Raw genomic sequence first — 15,764 nt, 5'->3', positions numbered from 1 at the left:
TGGTTAATTCAGTAAGATATTTGTGATATTGTCTTACATTTAATTAATTCAATATGACTTTTTTACAAGAATAACTTGATTGTATAAGTTACACATTATAGTTGTGCTCAAACTAAACATAAATTGCTTAGGAATATAGTTAATATACTAGTTCTGACTAGTTATGATGACTGACGTAAGCTGAAATTAGTCAATACATAATTACACCTTAGTTTACAACACATGAAAGTGGTTATATTAACTACTGGTATATTCCTACATGATGTAAAGTGTTCAAAGTGTGTAATCAAGGTGAATAAATATAATTATTGAAATATGAAACATGTAATCAGGGAGCCATCCAGCGATGATCCCGACATCAACAAAACAGGTTAACAATCTTAAATCAGCATGTCTTTTCTTTTTTAATTTTCCTATTAGTGGGTCAGGAGGGTAATTTTTATAAATTCGGCCAACCAGAGCATGACAGTCAAAAGTGCTGTGAAATCTTCTGTAGCTCATGCAGAAGATTGTATGTGGCTTAGATCAGCATTATTTCGCACAGGGTGCAACTGGGGTACCTTTATGGATGGTTTTAATTCACTTATAATGAGTGTAAGAAGCAGAACCCCGTATAGAATAGTCATATTGCTGGATTGGCTTGATCAGAAAAAGGTATAGACCTACAAGCCATTTATATTGTACAGCTAGTGATGATTTTTATGATATACTTATGTTTCGAATGGTAAATACGATATCTGCATTTTTTAACTATTTCAGATAAGTTTAACCTTCAAGAGCCAATCGTCCATTATAACGGACAGTTAATATTATAGTCGTGGCATGATATAATATACTCGTATTATAAATTGTGTACTGCTCATAAATTAGGTTGATATTCTTTAATTTTCTGTAGACCTAGCATAAGGATATTACACTTCATTAAAATAATTTTATTGCAATATTTTTCCCGCCCTTAAAAAGGAGGAAAATCATTTCAACTGCAGTCAAGTGAAATCCCTTCAGCTTTCATGTGTACCATTACACCGATTGTTTTACATGGCCCTCCCCATCCTTTACCACAGGCTCAATTGAGTGCAGTGGCTGGGACGTGAACCTGCGAACTTTAGCACAATATGCTGGCCGGACATATCTTGTGCGCCTTAAACTGCTCGGCTAACGAACCCAACACGAGTTTACCCGATTATACAGATATACGAATTCAGCGATAAGAGTTAGAAATTTGCATGCAATTGTGGTATATGTCTTCCAGTTTTTAAAGGTTAATTATTACATTAGCTTGACATCAAGAATGAGACCAAGATATCTAATAGATTGAGCTTCTGAAACAAATACTCCTCCCAAATTTAATTCATCCTAAAAAAAAGTGAGCATTTCATTTTATATGCTAATCTTTAATATTTAGAAATAGGAACTTTGTATTTTCATTATTTTGTCTGTTTTCCTAAAAACTGTGTTTACATTTGAAATTTATCTGATACACATTAATTAATGCAAGTATGACTAGAAAAATATGAAATCCTGAAAATCCAGGCCTAGGTATAACGTAAGTTTATATATGGATACATTTTATTTTCGGAATGAATTGTCAATATAACATGGGTTTAAATGATCCTATATTCATCTTTTTGATAACCAACAGTTCTGTGGAACGAATTAATGATGATAATTGAAGCCCAACTTTACTATAATAACATTACTATTGTTGCTGTTAGTTTTGATGATTATGTTGCCATGTTCGAGTCTTAATCACAATGAAAAATTACATACCTCATATCCAAATGTGATACCCATTACTGTGATAAGGAAGCCGAAAAGGAATTCAAGTTTACGTAGACCATATTTGTCGAGGAGCAGGAATGTGAAGGTATCTCCTACTGTGATGATAACTCCACCCCAAAGTGGAACTCTGCAAGATAAACAAAGAAACTGCTCCATTCTATCGTCTGCTGAGGTTTCGTAGTCACACCTTCTATATTTAAATACATATAGGCTATACAGTGCAGTGTGATTCATGAAGTAAGATCGCACATTAGGAATCAGTTCCATACACGTCATTTTGAGCAAAATATGTCATATGAACATGGGTTCAATTATCATTAGTTTTTTAATTTATTTGTACATTGTACAGTGACTCAAGCTTGTAATGTGTTTCTGTCTTAATACAAACAGTGCAGCCTACATTAAAGAAAGTGAGGTTTTGCTGTGACGTGAAGTATGGCTAGAGGGGTAGGATAGGTCAGGTCTGGTGACATCAGCTGTTGATGAATAGGCCTAACATCCGCATTTTACAATGTTACATTGGAAGAGGTCCCTTCAGAGACTTGATGACATATGTATTATCAGCATGTTGTACCTCCCTTCCCTTTTCTCATGCAGTAACAGCTCACTTACGAAAGTGGAAACAAGAGAACAATTATTTGCCCGTAATGTAAATGCTGCTGTGTCCACTAGCCTAGCTGAGCTATGTGATTCATATACATGTGGCCAAGTGCGTTGAAGTGAAAAGAGGAATATTTGAAAATCTGTATTCAAACTGAGATATGCTTATTTTCTGTTTAATACAATATTTATAAATAATCTTTCTATCTATTTCTAATTGAGTCTCTTTAATTCTGCACAACTGCTTCTATTTTCTTAGGATTCGGGCAGCCCTAGCTCCTGAAATATTGATAATCAATCACTTTTTCTCAAAACGATCTACAGAACTGATTCCTGAAGTACGGGTCATATTTAATTAATTATCCTGTATAACACATAACACTGAAGGCACTAAACACAATTTATTTGTAAGCCACAGGATATTCTATTATATGGCAATGCTCTGCACTTCCATTTGGGTATTATTATTATTATTATTATTATTATTATTACCGGTATTATTATTATTATTATTATTATTATTATTATTATTATTATTATTATTATTATTATTATTATTATTATTAAGAAAACAAACCGGAAAAATCCAATGTTCTGAGCATTTGATTAATTTATTATTATCATTATTATTATTATTATTATTATTATTATTATTATTATTATTATTATTATTACATACGTGCATGACTGATGAATACATAATGTGTTGCTAATTTCAGACCATGTCATTAGGCCTACTACATTTACAGTTTAAAAAAAATTAAGCAATATAATAATTAGCGTGTATAATTTCTCTTAATACACAGTTTTAAAATAAACAGAGAACCTTATCTGTGGAAGAGAGCCGCTATTGTTTACGCTTATGTACATATGACTGAAAACAAGAGACTCATTAGTTTTAAATTAATGTCCTGAAGTTAAATTTGTCACAAATAAGCTCCGGTAAGAATTTTCCTTCAAGGTTAGCCATTGTCCTTACGTAATAATATTAATAATGATGCTATGATAAGTCTGTTCCTATTCCGTTGCTGCTAGGCAGTCACTCACTGTTCAGCTGCAGCTGAAGTTTCTATTCCGTTGCTGCTAGGTAATCACTCACATTGTTCTGTTCAGCCACAGCTGAAGTTCCTATTCCGTTACTGCTACGCAGTCACTCACATTGTTCTGTTCATTTGCAGCTCGCATTTCTCATTGTTGCTGCTATGCATGTGAAGAAATCGTTTTGTGTTTTGGAATTTCACATTAGTAGCTCAGTGATTACTGTCCATCGTGAATTTCATAGAAAATTCGAAAAGAACCCACGCAGTGCTGCTAATGCATTAGTCAGGACGTGCACCTGAAAATGACCAGCACCTAATGCTGTGACCCCCAAGATCACCAGACTTCACACCGTATGACTTCTTTTTGTGGAGTTGCATCAAAGATAGGGAATTCGTCCCACCGATGCCATGTGATATCACAGACCTAAGAGAGTGTATCATTGCAGCGGTTAACACTCTCGACAAGTTCATGTTGATGCGAGTGTGGCAAGAACTAGATCATTGTGTGGATGTGTGTCGTATCAACCGTGGTAGACACAATGAACATCATGTCAAAAAAAACTGTTTGAGTCCCTCGTTCGTTCAGGACTGGTTTCATTAAAGTAAGTTCAGTAGCTAACTTGAAATAAAGTTTTATAACCACTGAAATCTTTATGAAACACAGTATGTGTATATATATATAAAATAAGCACATATCCAATTTGATTTTCAATAATCCATTCTTGTTTATACAAGCAGTTAAATTTAAGCAGTTTCATATTACTATAACTGGCATTACAATATAATTATGCAGCTGCACAGTTCCTTTTTACTCTCTCACCACAACCACGACAATGCAGTAACAAAACAATATTCGATTTCCACAAGGTGTTAAAGAACAAACTTCAGAAAGATTTATCAACAAGGGGTTTAAAAGCAAATTTTACTGTAAAATAAAAACGAAAAGAAAGGAAGAGAAAAAGAGAGAGGAAATGCACTCCCTGGATATTGCCTAAATCTGGCATTGACTGTATTTTGAAAAGAAATTAACTACTATATAATGTGATGATGTTTTCATCACCATAATCATCATCATCATCATCATCATCATCATCACCATCTTCTTCTTCTTATTTCATTCAAATGACCTGTTATGATCTCAATGCCAAAGTTAAGTCCGCCTCTTCTTTGGGCAAACCAAAGATCCCTTCCCAAACGAAATGTAATGATGCATAGCTTTTGGGATTCATTTCTACTTTTTTATATTTTAAGACAAACTCAGATACCATTATCATTACATACATTAAACATAAACAGTACTTGATGTTAAGATTAATAATTAAATTTTGTATTACCTTGTTCAATATATACATACAAAGTTTAATGAGATAACAATCATATCAAATTCATATTTTTATACGATAAGTTATCTGACTTCATTGTCTATAGCTTTTGAAAACTATACATACACTGTATTCTGGATTTTTTTTATTTCGCTCTGGTTTTTTTTTTTTTTTTTTTTTTTTTTCCATCTTGAATTCAGAAGTTCATTAAAGTACTCACGCTTTGTTTGAGAGGAGTGAGATAGCTATTGCTGTTCCTATAATCTCCTGCATATCGGAGCCAATAATAGCAATCTCTACCATCAACCACAAAATAATACGGGGCACTTTGCGATATTGTCTGTAGCACATCTCAGCCAGGTGGAGTCCAGTTACAACCCCAAGACGTACTGATAGCCTTTGCATTACAAGTCCAAGAAGTGTAGCTCCCAATAACACCCACAATAACTAAATGAAAACAAAAAATGTTATGTCAAATAAATTATCCACACAACATTCTTACAGATATCTTTCAATTCCCAAATTACAACTAGAAATGTCGAAAATCAGTTTTTTTAACAGAATATAAATATTCACAGATAAAGAAAGAAATAACTGAAACCTTAAAATAACTTATACTGTAATTAAGTTCACGAAATTTGTTAACATTTATTTGGATGAAGCAAGTTTCATTAAACACCACAAGTACCGGATTCCTATCCACCTCTCTTACCTTGTATTTTGCTACTGTACCGGACTGAAGATCTGATTCTATGTTTCCTGGGTCAAGATATGCAATGCTCATAAGAAAGCCTGGTCCGGTGAACGCCCATAATACTCGAAAGCTGAATCCACTCTGAAATGAAATATGTTATTTTCTCATATTTGTGATCAATAGTTTATTCTGCAAGTGTCACCTGTTATTTCTTCCTTAACCACTAATACATATTTTTGGTACACTACCAGTATATATTCTTGTTATTATTATTATTATTATTATTATTATTATTATTATTATTATTCTCGATTAGTATTTTTTTGTATTAGAAATAAATTACAAATCACGTGTAACTTACACAAGAGGAGCTGTTGCGAGTGTAATTTTCTCCAGCAATATTTTAAAATGAACATAAGCAGTTCGAAAAAAAAAAGTAATATCCTGTATTTCTGAAGAAATTTGGTTATTAGGGTAGTTTTCACAAGTAATTGCAAGACACTAAGCCTGGGTACTTTTCATATTATACTACTACCACTACCACTAATATTATAGCTTGTCTGAGAAGTGTGGATTGCTGATTGATGTCACTAGCATTCTTTCTAACACTGTCATGTTGGCAATACTTAATTCCTGATATTACCGTTAGCATTAATCGGTTGAATTAATTACTTAGGCAATCTATAATCCATGTATAAGTATTGAATACACTAATTAAAAAATCAATATATATTACATAGTAACATATGCGAATCTATATTAATATATTGTAAAGTAAATGAGATGCGATGAATTTAAGATTTTCATATAATTTTCTATATTTTTAAAAATATTTCAGTAGCAATAGCACAATAAATTTCAACACAAGATAAGTAAACATAACACTACTCAAACAGGAGGATGGTACAGGTGCTGGAATCTACTGCAGACGTCAATTCCTATATTTCAACAGGCACTAACTACGTATATTCATTTCGATGGAGATATATTAGCTATAGATATAACAATGATACAATTACTATATAGAATAAGTGCATTTCAAAAATATGTCATATTAACAGACTCATTAACAGCTATTCAAGCAATAACATCTTTGAGCACTTCCACTACCAGCAAAATAATATGTGAAATCCGGTATAGTCTAAAGATGCATAAAAGATTCAATAAATTTACACATTGCAGTGAATCCCAGCTCATTATGGTGTATTTGACAATGAATTAGCAGATATTTTAGCAAAGAAAGGGTCCAATATTCTACAAAAATCATATAAAAATTTACCTTTCATTCAGCAAAAATTATAATAAACAGAATAGAAACTGGCAAGAAGCAGTGGCTTTCCTTCTTTTACGGAGGAAGGACCTGAAGGCTTACACTGCAGCCTGAGGCTTATTGTGATTATCACTCTTGTTCTGTGAATCATACTTGTAGCCGAAATGTTACGGAAATGTTATGTTTTATTTAACGACGCTCGCAACTGCAGAGGTTATATCAGCGTCGCCGGATGTGTCGGAATTTTGTCCCGCAGGAGATCTTTTACATGCCAGTAAATCTACTGACATGAGCCTGTCGCATTTAAGCACACTTAAATGCCATCAACCTGGCCCGGGATCAAACCCGCAACCTTGGGCATAGAAGGCCAGTGCTATACCAACTCGGCAACCAGGTCGACCTTGTAGCCGAACAGCCGCGCTCTTGTACAAGTAGGGTACAGAACACCACACCATGAACGTAACTCAGGTTATAGTATGGATGATGATGATGATGATGATGATGAAGTGTTAATTAATGATGGCAAAACGAATCCGAGTTCCAACGCTGAAAGTTATCCAGCAATTCTGCTTCAAATGGTTGAGGGAAAACCTCGAAGAAAACCCCAACCAGGTAACTTGTCTCAACCAGGATTTGAACCTGGGCCTGCTCGTTTCCCAGTCAGATGTGCTAACCATTACTCCATAGTAGTAGACCAGGTTCGGCTTAATTACTTACTAGACATGACTATTTGCTGCTCACTTCATAAAATATCTATTTACTGTGTAAAGAGAAAAATTTTAATGTGAAAGGAGATCATTTGTCAAAATGCTTTGCATTTGGAAAGTTCTGGCATAAACCTTTGTTAAAATTGTACTGGGAAGCAAGATGGATAATGAAGATCATTCAAGATCCTAGACATTAGACAACAACAACTACAACCACAACCACAACCACAACCACAACTACTACTACTACTACTACTACTACTACTACTACTACTACTACTACTACTACTACTACTACTATTATTACTACCACCACTACCACCATACTATTAATAAATCTAGGCATACAAACCTTCTCTGTCTCTGGAATCTGGACTTTATTATCCTTGAAGTACGTCTGCTTAGCTGTTGGTGAAAGCATTGTGTTTTCAGTGGCAATGGATGAAGGGGTACTGGCCATTCCTGGAGTGTTGACGTGGTATTTGGCATCTCCAGCACTCCCTGGAATGTCATCCATTGTGCCACTTCGTTGTCTGTGAAGATATACCAGGAGTTGTTTTAATTAAAGTTCTTTTCCACGCACAAGTATGTGGGTTTTCTAATTACAATAAACTATGTTCGGTAGAACCCCCCCCCCCAACCCACAAAAAGGTAACAAAATTAATTTATAATAATTTTTCAAATTTACATATACAGTAGGCTACATAAAAACACATACAGACAATAAAAACAATACAAAAATGCAAAGAATTAATTGAATAAACTTAAAACTTATGACACTTTGTCTCGGGTCAACAATGACATTTCCATCCATTTAACCCAAAGTAAAAATTTAAATCTACTGTAATGGATAAAATAAAATTATTGTACTTAGGTACATTCAACCACTTCCCTTGTACTAAACAATTTTCTTTCTCTTGCTCGAGTTTGGTTTAAAAGTATGTGAGTTACTGCCAATGTTAATGTTTTTAATGGACTTCAGGTGAGTGTTAAGGAATGTGTTGCCACATGTAATCTTTGTTTTTATTCCAGTATGATTAGCTACTTCGCTGTTATCAAAGTATAGCGAAAAAATATATGGAACAAAGACAAAGAATAATTTTCCCTACTTAATCTAAATTTTTGCTCAACAAGCTCCAAACGAAGAAATTGGTTATGAATTATAGTGAGGATCACGTAAGAGTAATTCCTAAAAGACTAATTTGGCCATCTCTTCAGTGTTGCCAACTAATACTAGATATCACCAAAGAGGGTAAAATCACAATGCTACGTACATCTCATCTTTATGGTGCAAGGTGTTTCCTAAATGGTTCAATAATTTATTTATGAAATACAGTATTATATTTTCCTCCTGGACTTCTAGCATATTATGTTGGTAATTAGGAGGAATTAATATGATCTAATAATACAATTTATTTTGTCAGGCAACATGAAATTTATTGCTTTCACTAAAGAGTTTACAATTCATGAGACCTAACCTAAAAATGTATTTACTTACTGTACTTGCATTTTCATCAGTTTGCTTTACTGTAAACTGAAATCATTGCTGCCAACATAACAGTTACAAAATAACTGCCAGTTGTAGTATTTGTCAGTACCCGAAATTAGAAATGAAGTTGGTAAAAGAAAATTCAACCTGAGAGCTAGAAAATCACTATAATTCACTAGCATATTTAGTAATAGTGGAAAAATGACTAAGTATTAAGTAAGCTGATCCGGACTATACATAATTACATTTGTTACTTTAGTATCATCATTCTCTTCATTTATTATTTTTACTTAGGCTATATTATGTTGTTTACTGATATTGTTATGAGATTAACTTGTAAATGTTAAGCTAATCTGAAAATGTTTAATTTATTCCTTGGAAAAAGTATTAATCAGAACTGAAATTGATATTAAATGTTTCATTTTTTTTTTTGGTGTAAAGACATACATTTTTAAATTAACGTACTTATATCTAGAACGGTGAACAGAAGGAACGTTTGGGGCAGAAGAATATATCAGATGATAGACAATATTAAGATATATGTATTGTATGTGGAGACTGAGAGGAAGGCGGAAAATAGGAAAGATTGCAGAATACTGGCATTGCAGTGAAAGACTTGCTTTCGGACAGAAAGCTATGAATGAATATCTAGTGCTGCTTGCTTACTAAATTGATCAAACTAGTTATACCCTATATACCACAATATTTACTCTGATTAAAAAATTAAATGTTTGAGAAAACTCCATAAATTTAATTTTTAGTAGTACTATCTTGCTTAAAACAAACAAACATTCAACTCAAATATATTTTAGTAAAATGAATAAATGAATAAATGCTGTCAGAACTCACATGTCAAAAAGTAAACTATGATGAGGGGCAACATGAATGTGAAAAATGCAGGAAAACAAAGCAGTGAAAAAAAATGGGCTGAGAAATTATATACTTCTCATTCATAGTATGTAAGCCCCAATAAGAGCTTGAAATGCATATTCATTTTTACGAGTGTACGAAAGTTCAATTAAAATTTTACTGCCATTTAATAAATGGATAGCAATGGCAAAAGAAGCTTTCAATAGAAAAATGAGCATCTTCTACAGACCTTTGGAAAAATAACTAAGGAAGAGACTAGTGAAGTACTTTGTGTGGAGTGTGGCATTGTATGGGGCAGAAACATGGACATTACGATGAAGTAAGGAGAAGAATGGAGAGTATGGAATGGACAGATTGTATAAGAAATGAAGTTGTGTTGGAAAGGGTGGGTGAAGAAAAAATGATGCTGAAACTGAACAAGAGAGAAATGAATTGGTTGGGTCAATGTCTGAGAAGAAACTGCCAATTGAAGGATGCAATGGAAGAAATGGTGAATGGAAGAAAAGTTCGGAGCAGAAGAAAATATCAGATGATAGACGACATTAAGATATATGGAACAGATGCAGAGGCTAAGAGGAAGGCAGAAAATAGGAAAGATTGGAGAATGCTGGGTTTGCAGTGAAAGACCCGCTCTTGGGCAGGAAATTATGAATCAATCAAACAATCATTTATTTACAATTAGTTATCGACTCAATATTTTTAGTCAACTCACTGAAAAATTTATATTCCATTCAATATTCTGTAAAATCTGTACGATTATACAGTTTCTCTGACCAAAACCAACTGCGAGCATTCATGATTATCTTACATAGTTACATATGCTAATTAAAGTCCGGATATTTATGAACTTAATATGCTATTAGCTATTACAATTAATATATGTATGTTGGACCAAGTTCATAAGTATAATCTATATCATGGATGAACCAATTATAATTGGTTGTATCTGCCAGCATAATGACAACATGTTTTCGTCCAACTGGCCTACTTAATTTGGCGGATAATGAATGGAGAAATGATGCAGCGATGCCACAGGAAACAGGAGTACCGGTATTCCAAGAAAAGGTAATCTTTGTTTATCCCTACAAATTCCATTTCGACTCATCAAAATTTTTACTCGGGTTTCTGGTGCAGAAAGTCTAACTCTAGTCATCTGACTAAGTAGGCCTACGTCTTTTATTAATATAAACACACTTTGTCCCAAAAGTTATAGTGGGATTTCAAGACGATTATATTGTTAGAATGAACCAAGTTTTCCTGAGGTTGGTATTAAAAACAAAAGACAGACATCAATTGAACAAAAAGTGCAATAATATTCATTCCATGGTGCATAACGATTGTACACAAGCTGGACGTTGACAGAAATGTACAATGTGTTTTGTAGCTGTGCGACATGAGTACTGTTGTGTGTTTAACAAAGAACCGCCACACGAAAATAACACAAGGAAGGGCAGATGGAAGCAGTGGTCTCTACACTCTTCGGACATCAGACCTGGATTTCTTTTTTTGGGAGTATGTGAAGTAAACAGTCTACTTTGCTCGTGTTCACAAAGTTCAACACTTGAAACAGCGAGCTTCCCAGCTTTCCCAAGCTGTTGAATCTGTCACTTATAATGTTCTTTGAGTGTGACAGGAAGTGGAACACTGTTTACACATTTGAAGAGCCACCAATGACGACCACACAGAACTTCGATAAACATGTGAGCAAACTTTTTTCAATGTGAATTCATGTTTAATGTATGTATCACGTTAGGTTTATAATTTTTTTAAACTCCACCATGACGTCAGGGACACAATGCGTACTAATATGGCTGTGGCAATGAATTCACCTTATCCTCTGCGGTATGTAATGAACTAACGAAGATACTTCTGTGATTTTCGTCAGTATAATATCAGCATTTGTCACTTAAGAATGATTTATAAAATGAAAATTTCTGTAGCCTATACAGCCAAAGACATTACGCAAATGACTGTGAATATCATCTGCAATTGCACGAGTCATTAAATAAAATAATAATAGTAATAATAATAATAATAATAATAATAATAATAATAATAATACATTAAATTTTGAAGTCTATTAGAGTTAAAAAAACACACGACTTAAAATATAGGCCTAAAATACCCTATCGGTACTTGACAGATTCAATACTACCTGTACTGTAAGGCACAGAATTTAGACTTCCCTGAAACAAGACTTATCACCATTTAAATATAGCAAAGATGAAATTTTTCAGAAATACATAGCTTTACTTTTCTCTCGTAGGAAGCCATGCTAAGGATTTTCTTCACAATTCACTCCTCTAGCTGAGTTTAAACACGTGAACTTCTGATCCAACGGCTAGCATGAATACCACAAATTTTATTCAACATTCCTAACATCTTATTTGTTTGAATTTAATTATCGTAGTCTGGAAATCCTTTTTCATCTTCATCTTCGTAAAACAGTAACTGGCGGTTCATTATATGATATGTTTAAGTTATAAGCTACTCAGTGAGGTAGCTCAGTCGGCAAAGGAAAGTCTGACTATGGACTAGAAGGTTTCGGCTTCATTCCTAAGTGGTGATGGAATTTTTCTCGTTGCCAAAATTTTTCAGAACGACTCCGGAGTCCACTCAGCCTCCTATCAATTTGAGTACCAAGTCCTGTTCGGGGAAAAAGGAGGTCGAAATGTGTTGCTGATCAAGTGATCACATCACCTCATTCTAATGCCAAGGTAATGAAAGCATAGAGCTCTATCTCCAAGCACCTTCATGGCATACAAAAGGGATACTTTTACCTGTTATCAAGATAGGTTTGTTGGACAAAATAACCTTAGACATTAAACAGAACTAGGTCTTAGTTTGGCTCCTATTGCGTGATTCCTGCGTGCACATTGTAATGATATGTTTAGAATTAAAGTTATAAGTTTTTGGCCTAGAGGCCGGAATTTGAGGTGCTAAAAGTTGAATTCCCTTAAGTGAAGATAGCCCGGCACTTGATTAGATTTTACCTAAGACAGATCTGTCCATAGCTTAAGTGGGAATTAAATAACCGTGGCGTAATTCCTATATAGGTCTATGTAAACTGTAAATCATTATTTCGTAATAATATAAAAAATAATTAAGTGACAATGATTAACATTTAAAATCTGTCTCGATATAGCCTATAATTTATTTTTCATCTGTTTTCAGCTTAAATTACTGGTCTGATTCATAATCTCCGCTTCGTGATGGAAACTACGCATTATTAAGTTGTGACTTTATATTAATTTATTTGTTCAAATGTATACAGAGGAAAATAATATAATGGACTGTATAATAAATTAAGCAAAAATAACTTTTATAATCGCACTATTTTGTGACCATGTGTCATCGCCTAACTACAAGCATTGCTTATATTATGGGTACTGTTTGTATTTGCAAGAAATGATAGTATGATGATAACTATAACTATGTGCTTGCTGTGCAGTATCGTGATGACTTTGTTATCGGGAGATTCGGAATTTGAACCGTGAAACTACCATCCTGAAATTTAAAATAGTTTTCCTTAAATTTTCCATAACAATGCTGCAATGTAAGCTAAGTCTAAATAGACAACGACAAGTTCTTTACAATTCTTTTTATTTCGAAATTATGAGTTATCCACCAAAATTATAAGAATTCTGCAGTTAAAAGCATTTCATTGCTTATGTAGTACATTTTTCAAGTACAGAATCTATTCAGAATCGGTGAAATAATAAACATAGTATCATGGCATAATGGTGAAAGTAGCTATATTGGCAAAGAAAAAGAAAACACTGTACCTGTAGGCCTATAGGAAAAAACCTGTATCATAGACAGTGCACTTAAATTATCAGGAATTGAACCCGTTTAGAGAGAAGCTAAGGCTATGGCAAAGCATCTTACAATAATAAACAGAAATTAACAGGACGATGCTGATGCAAAATGAAATACTTAGTGGTGAAAGGTAGCAATAAGTAATTACATATTATTTTGTCAACGAACTGAAAATAATAACTAAAATATATGCAACATAGGGCTACACTAAGTAGGTACAATAATAATTACTAGTTAATCCTTGGACTTGAACCAACAGTCAGAATTGAAAATATAATAGTTTATTTTCAGAACATAGCAGTTGTGATAATTATGTTTGTTAATTTCCAAAAATAATAATGTGTATTTTATTATGAAGAATGTCATTGATATTAAAATGACTGTATAAGTATATTTCTGTGAAGTTTAACTTGTGGTAAATACTGTATTTAAAGAGGGACAAGCCTATGAATTAATTCACCTTCTTTTTCACTTCTTGGTTCAATTATCTAAGTCTATTATTCACCAGAACATTGTTTTTTTTTTAATTTCAGAAGGCAAATTTTCATTTTTAACAATTGTAACTATTAGCTGTTTTAAACTGTATTCATAATTTGCCCGCAAAACTATGCATATTATTATTTATGTTCTGTAGTAATCATATTAATTTATTACTGTCACTATTATTACTGTATTGCCATACGCGGGCTTAAGTACCAGAGATAAGTAAGACCAAATGATTGTAGTAGGTACTCGATTGAATAAATTGTATTTCTTAATACTTTCTCTTTACTTAGTATTGCACGTTTTACTGTAATGTAGTGAAACACAGTAATCAGTAATCACGTCCTTCGTTATTTTAATAGAATGCACTTCAATAAACGGGTAAACATGCTCACAAGATTAAATTATTTACTATTATGCCAGCATGTGATCACCATTAATTTTCAATATTCACAAAACACAACGGAGAGCACGTTGAATGTCACATCAACATAAACCAACAAGAATTACACACGCACTTCCATTGTTTACAATTATCGTAAAACAGTAGAGACAGAATTTGTATTCCTTGCACACGATTCATAAACAGTTTGTTTCAAAGGTGTCAACTCACTTTCAGATCCTACGTCAGCTAACACCAAAGCTCGACTGACGGTGCTAGGTGCTACTGACGTACTGGCGCAGGTTCTTCTTCACTTGTCGATATTACTCCTCCCTCTCCTCCCCGACGCGCCTCACACCATCATACCGCCAAGTTCGAAATGCCAGTTCTTCAATGTCCCGGTAGTGAGTTATTTTCGCAGTTCTCATTTCTGTTATAGTTTTCACTGAAAAAAAATATATACATTTTTTTGTATATTCTAATGTACGTTAACATGCGTTCATATTTTCTACACTTATTAATTAATGTCATTCATTCATTCATTCATTCATTCATTCATTCATTCATTCATTCATTCATTCATTCATTCAGTGTTCTGCCCAAGAGCAAGTGTTTCACTGCAAATCATTCCTATTTTCTGTCTTCTTCTTTGCATACGCATCGACTATCATCTGGTATCATCTTCTGCCACGAACTCTTCTCCCGTTCACCATTCCTTCCAGTGTATCCCTCAGTAAGCAGTTTCTTCTTAGCCAGTGACCCAACCAATTCCTTTTCCTCTTCCTGATCAGCTTCAGCATCATTCTTGCTTCACCCACTCTTTCCAACACAGCTTCATTCTTATTCTGCCTGTCCACGCGTTCCATTCTATTGTATTTATTTATTTTCAACGCTAAGTTTGATGAAACAATTTTTTTTTAGGCTGTTACTACTTACAGATCCTGAACTGTAAAATTAACAACTGAAGTAAACAAGATAAACGATGCAATTTTATTTTGTATTTTATTTTAATTTTTAGCATACTGTAACGAATTACGATTGGTAGCTTATATCAGATTTTTAGTGTGCAGTCGTACACAATTTATTTTGTATTTTATTTTAATTTTTAGCATACTGTAATAACTTATGATTGGTAGCTTATAATCTTATTTTACAAGAATTCACTACTAATTTTATTCGTACCAGTAATTTATCATTTCAATTATTGCCCTTAATTTCATTTTGTTGATGTATTTCTAACTTAACAAAACAACATTTATAGTAATATATATTTTATGTATTTAGTTAGCTTTCATAGTTTATCCAA

At 33.3% G+C, this 15,764-nt stretch overlaps 1 protein-coding gene across 5 annotated transcripts in view; it reads right to left on the bottom strand.

Moving 5' to 3' along the window:
• Window positions 1-14,828, bottom strand: part of Mvl (solute carrier family member malvolio) — a 38,519-nt gene extending 23,691 nt beyond the window's left edge. For 3 of the 5 annotated variants that reach the window (XR_011336170.1, XR_011336171.1, XM_069847704.1), the window contains exons 1-5: window positions 14,690-14,828; window positions 7,768-7,948; window positions 5,457-5,579; window positions 4,965-5,191; window positions 1,771-1,909 (exon numbers count right to left, since the gene is read on the bottom strand). Coding sequence is in view for 3 of the 5 variants with exons in the window: in XM_069847704.1 (XP_069703805.1) it covers window positions 1,771-1,909; window positions 4,965-5,191; window positions 5,457-5,579; window positions 7,768-7,932 (654 nt within the window). In the remaining 2 variants the exon portion in view is untranslated. Of the gene's footprint in view, window positions 1-1,770; window positions 1,910-4,964; window positions 5,192-5,456; window positions 5,580-7,767; window positions 7,949-14,488; window positions 14,631-14,689 lie in introns of those variants that run through there. The other 2 variants (XM_069847705.1, XM_069847706.1) reach the window with 2 other exon arrangements.
• Window positions 14,829-15,764: the final 936 nt, after the last annotated feature.

This window comes from Periplaneta americana, chromosome 15, assembly GCF_040183065.1.
Source record: "Periplaneta americana isolate PAMFEO1 chromosome 15, P.americana_PAMFEO1_priV1, whole genome shotgun sequence".
Lineage (NCBI taxonomy): Eukaryota > Metazoa > Arthropoda > Insecta > Blattodea > Blattidae > Periplaneta > Periplaneta americana.
Note: the sequence above shows the minus strand (reverse complement) of the source record. Positions and strands in the feature narration are given on the sequence as shown.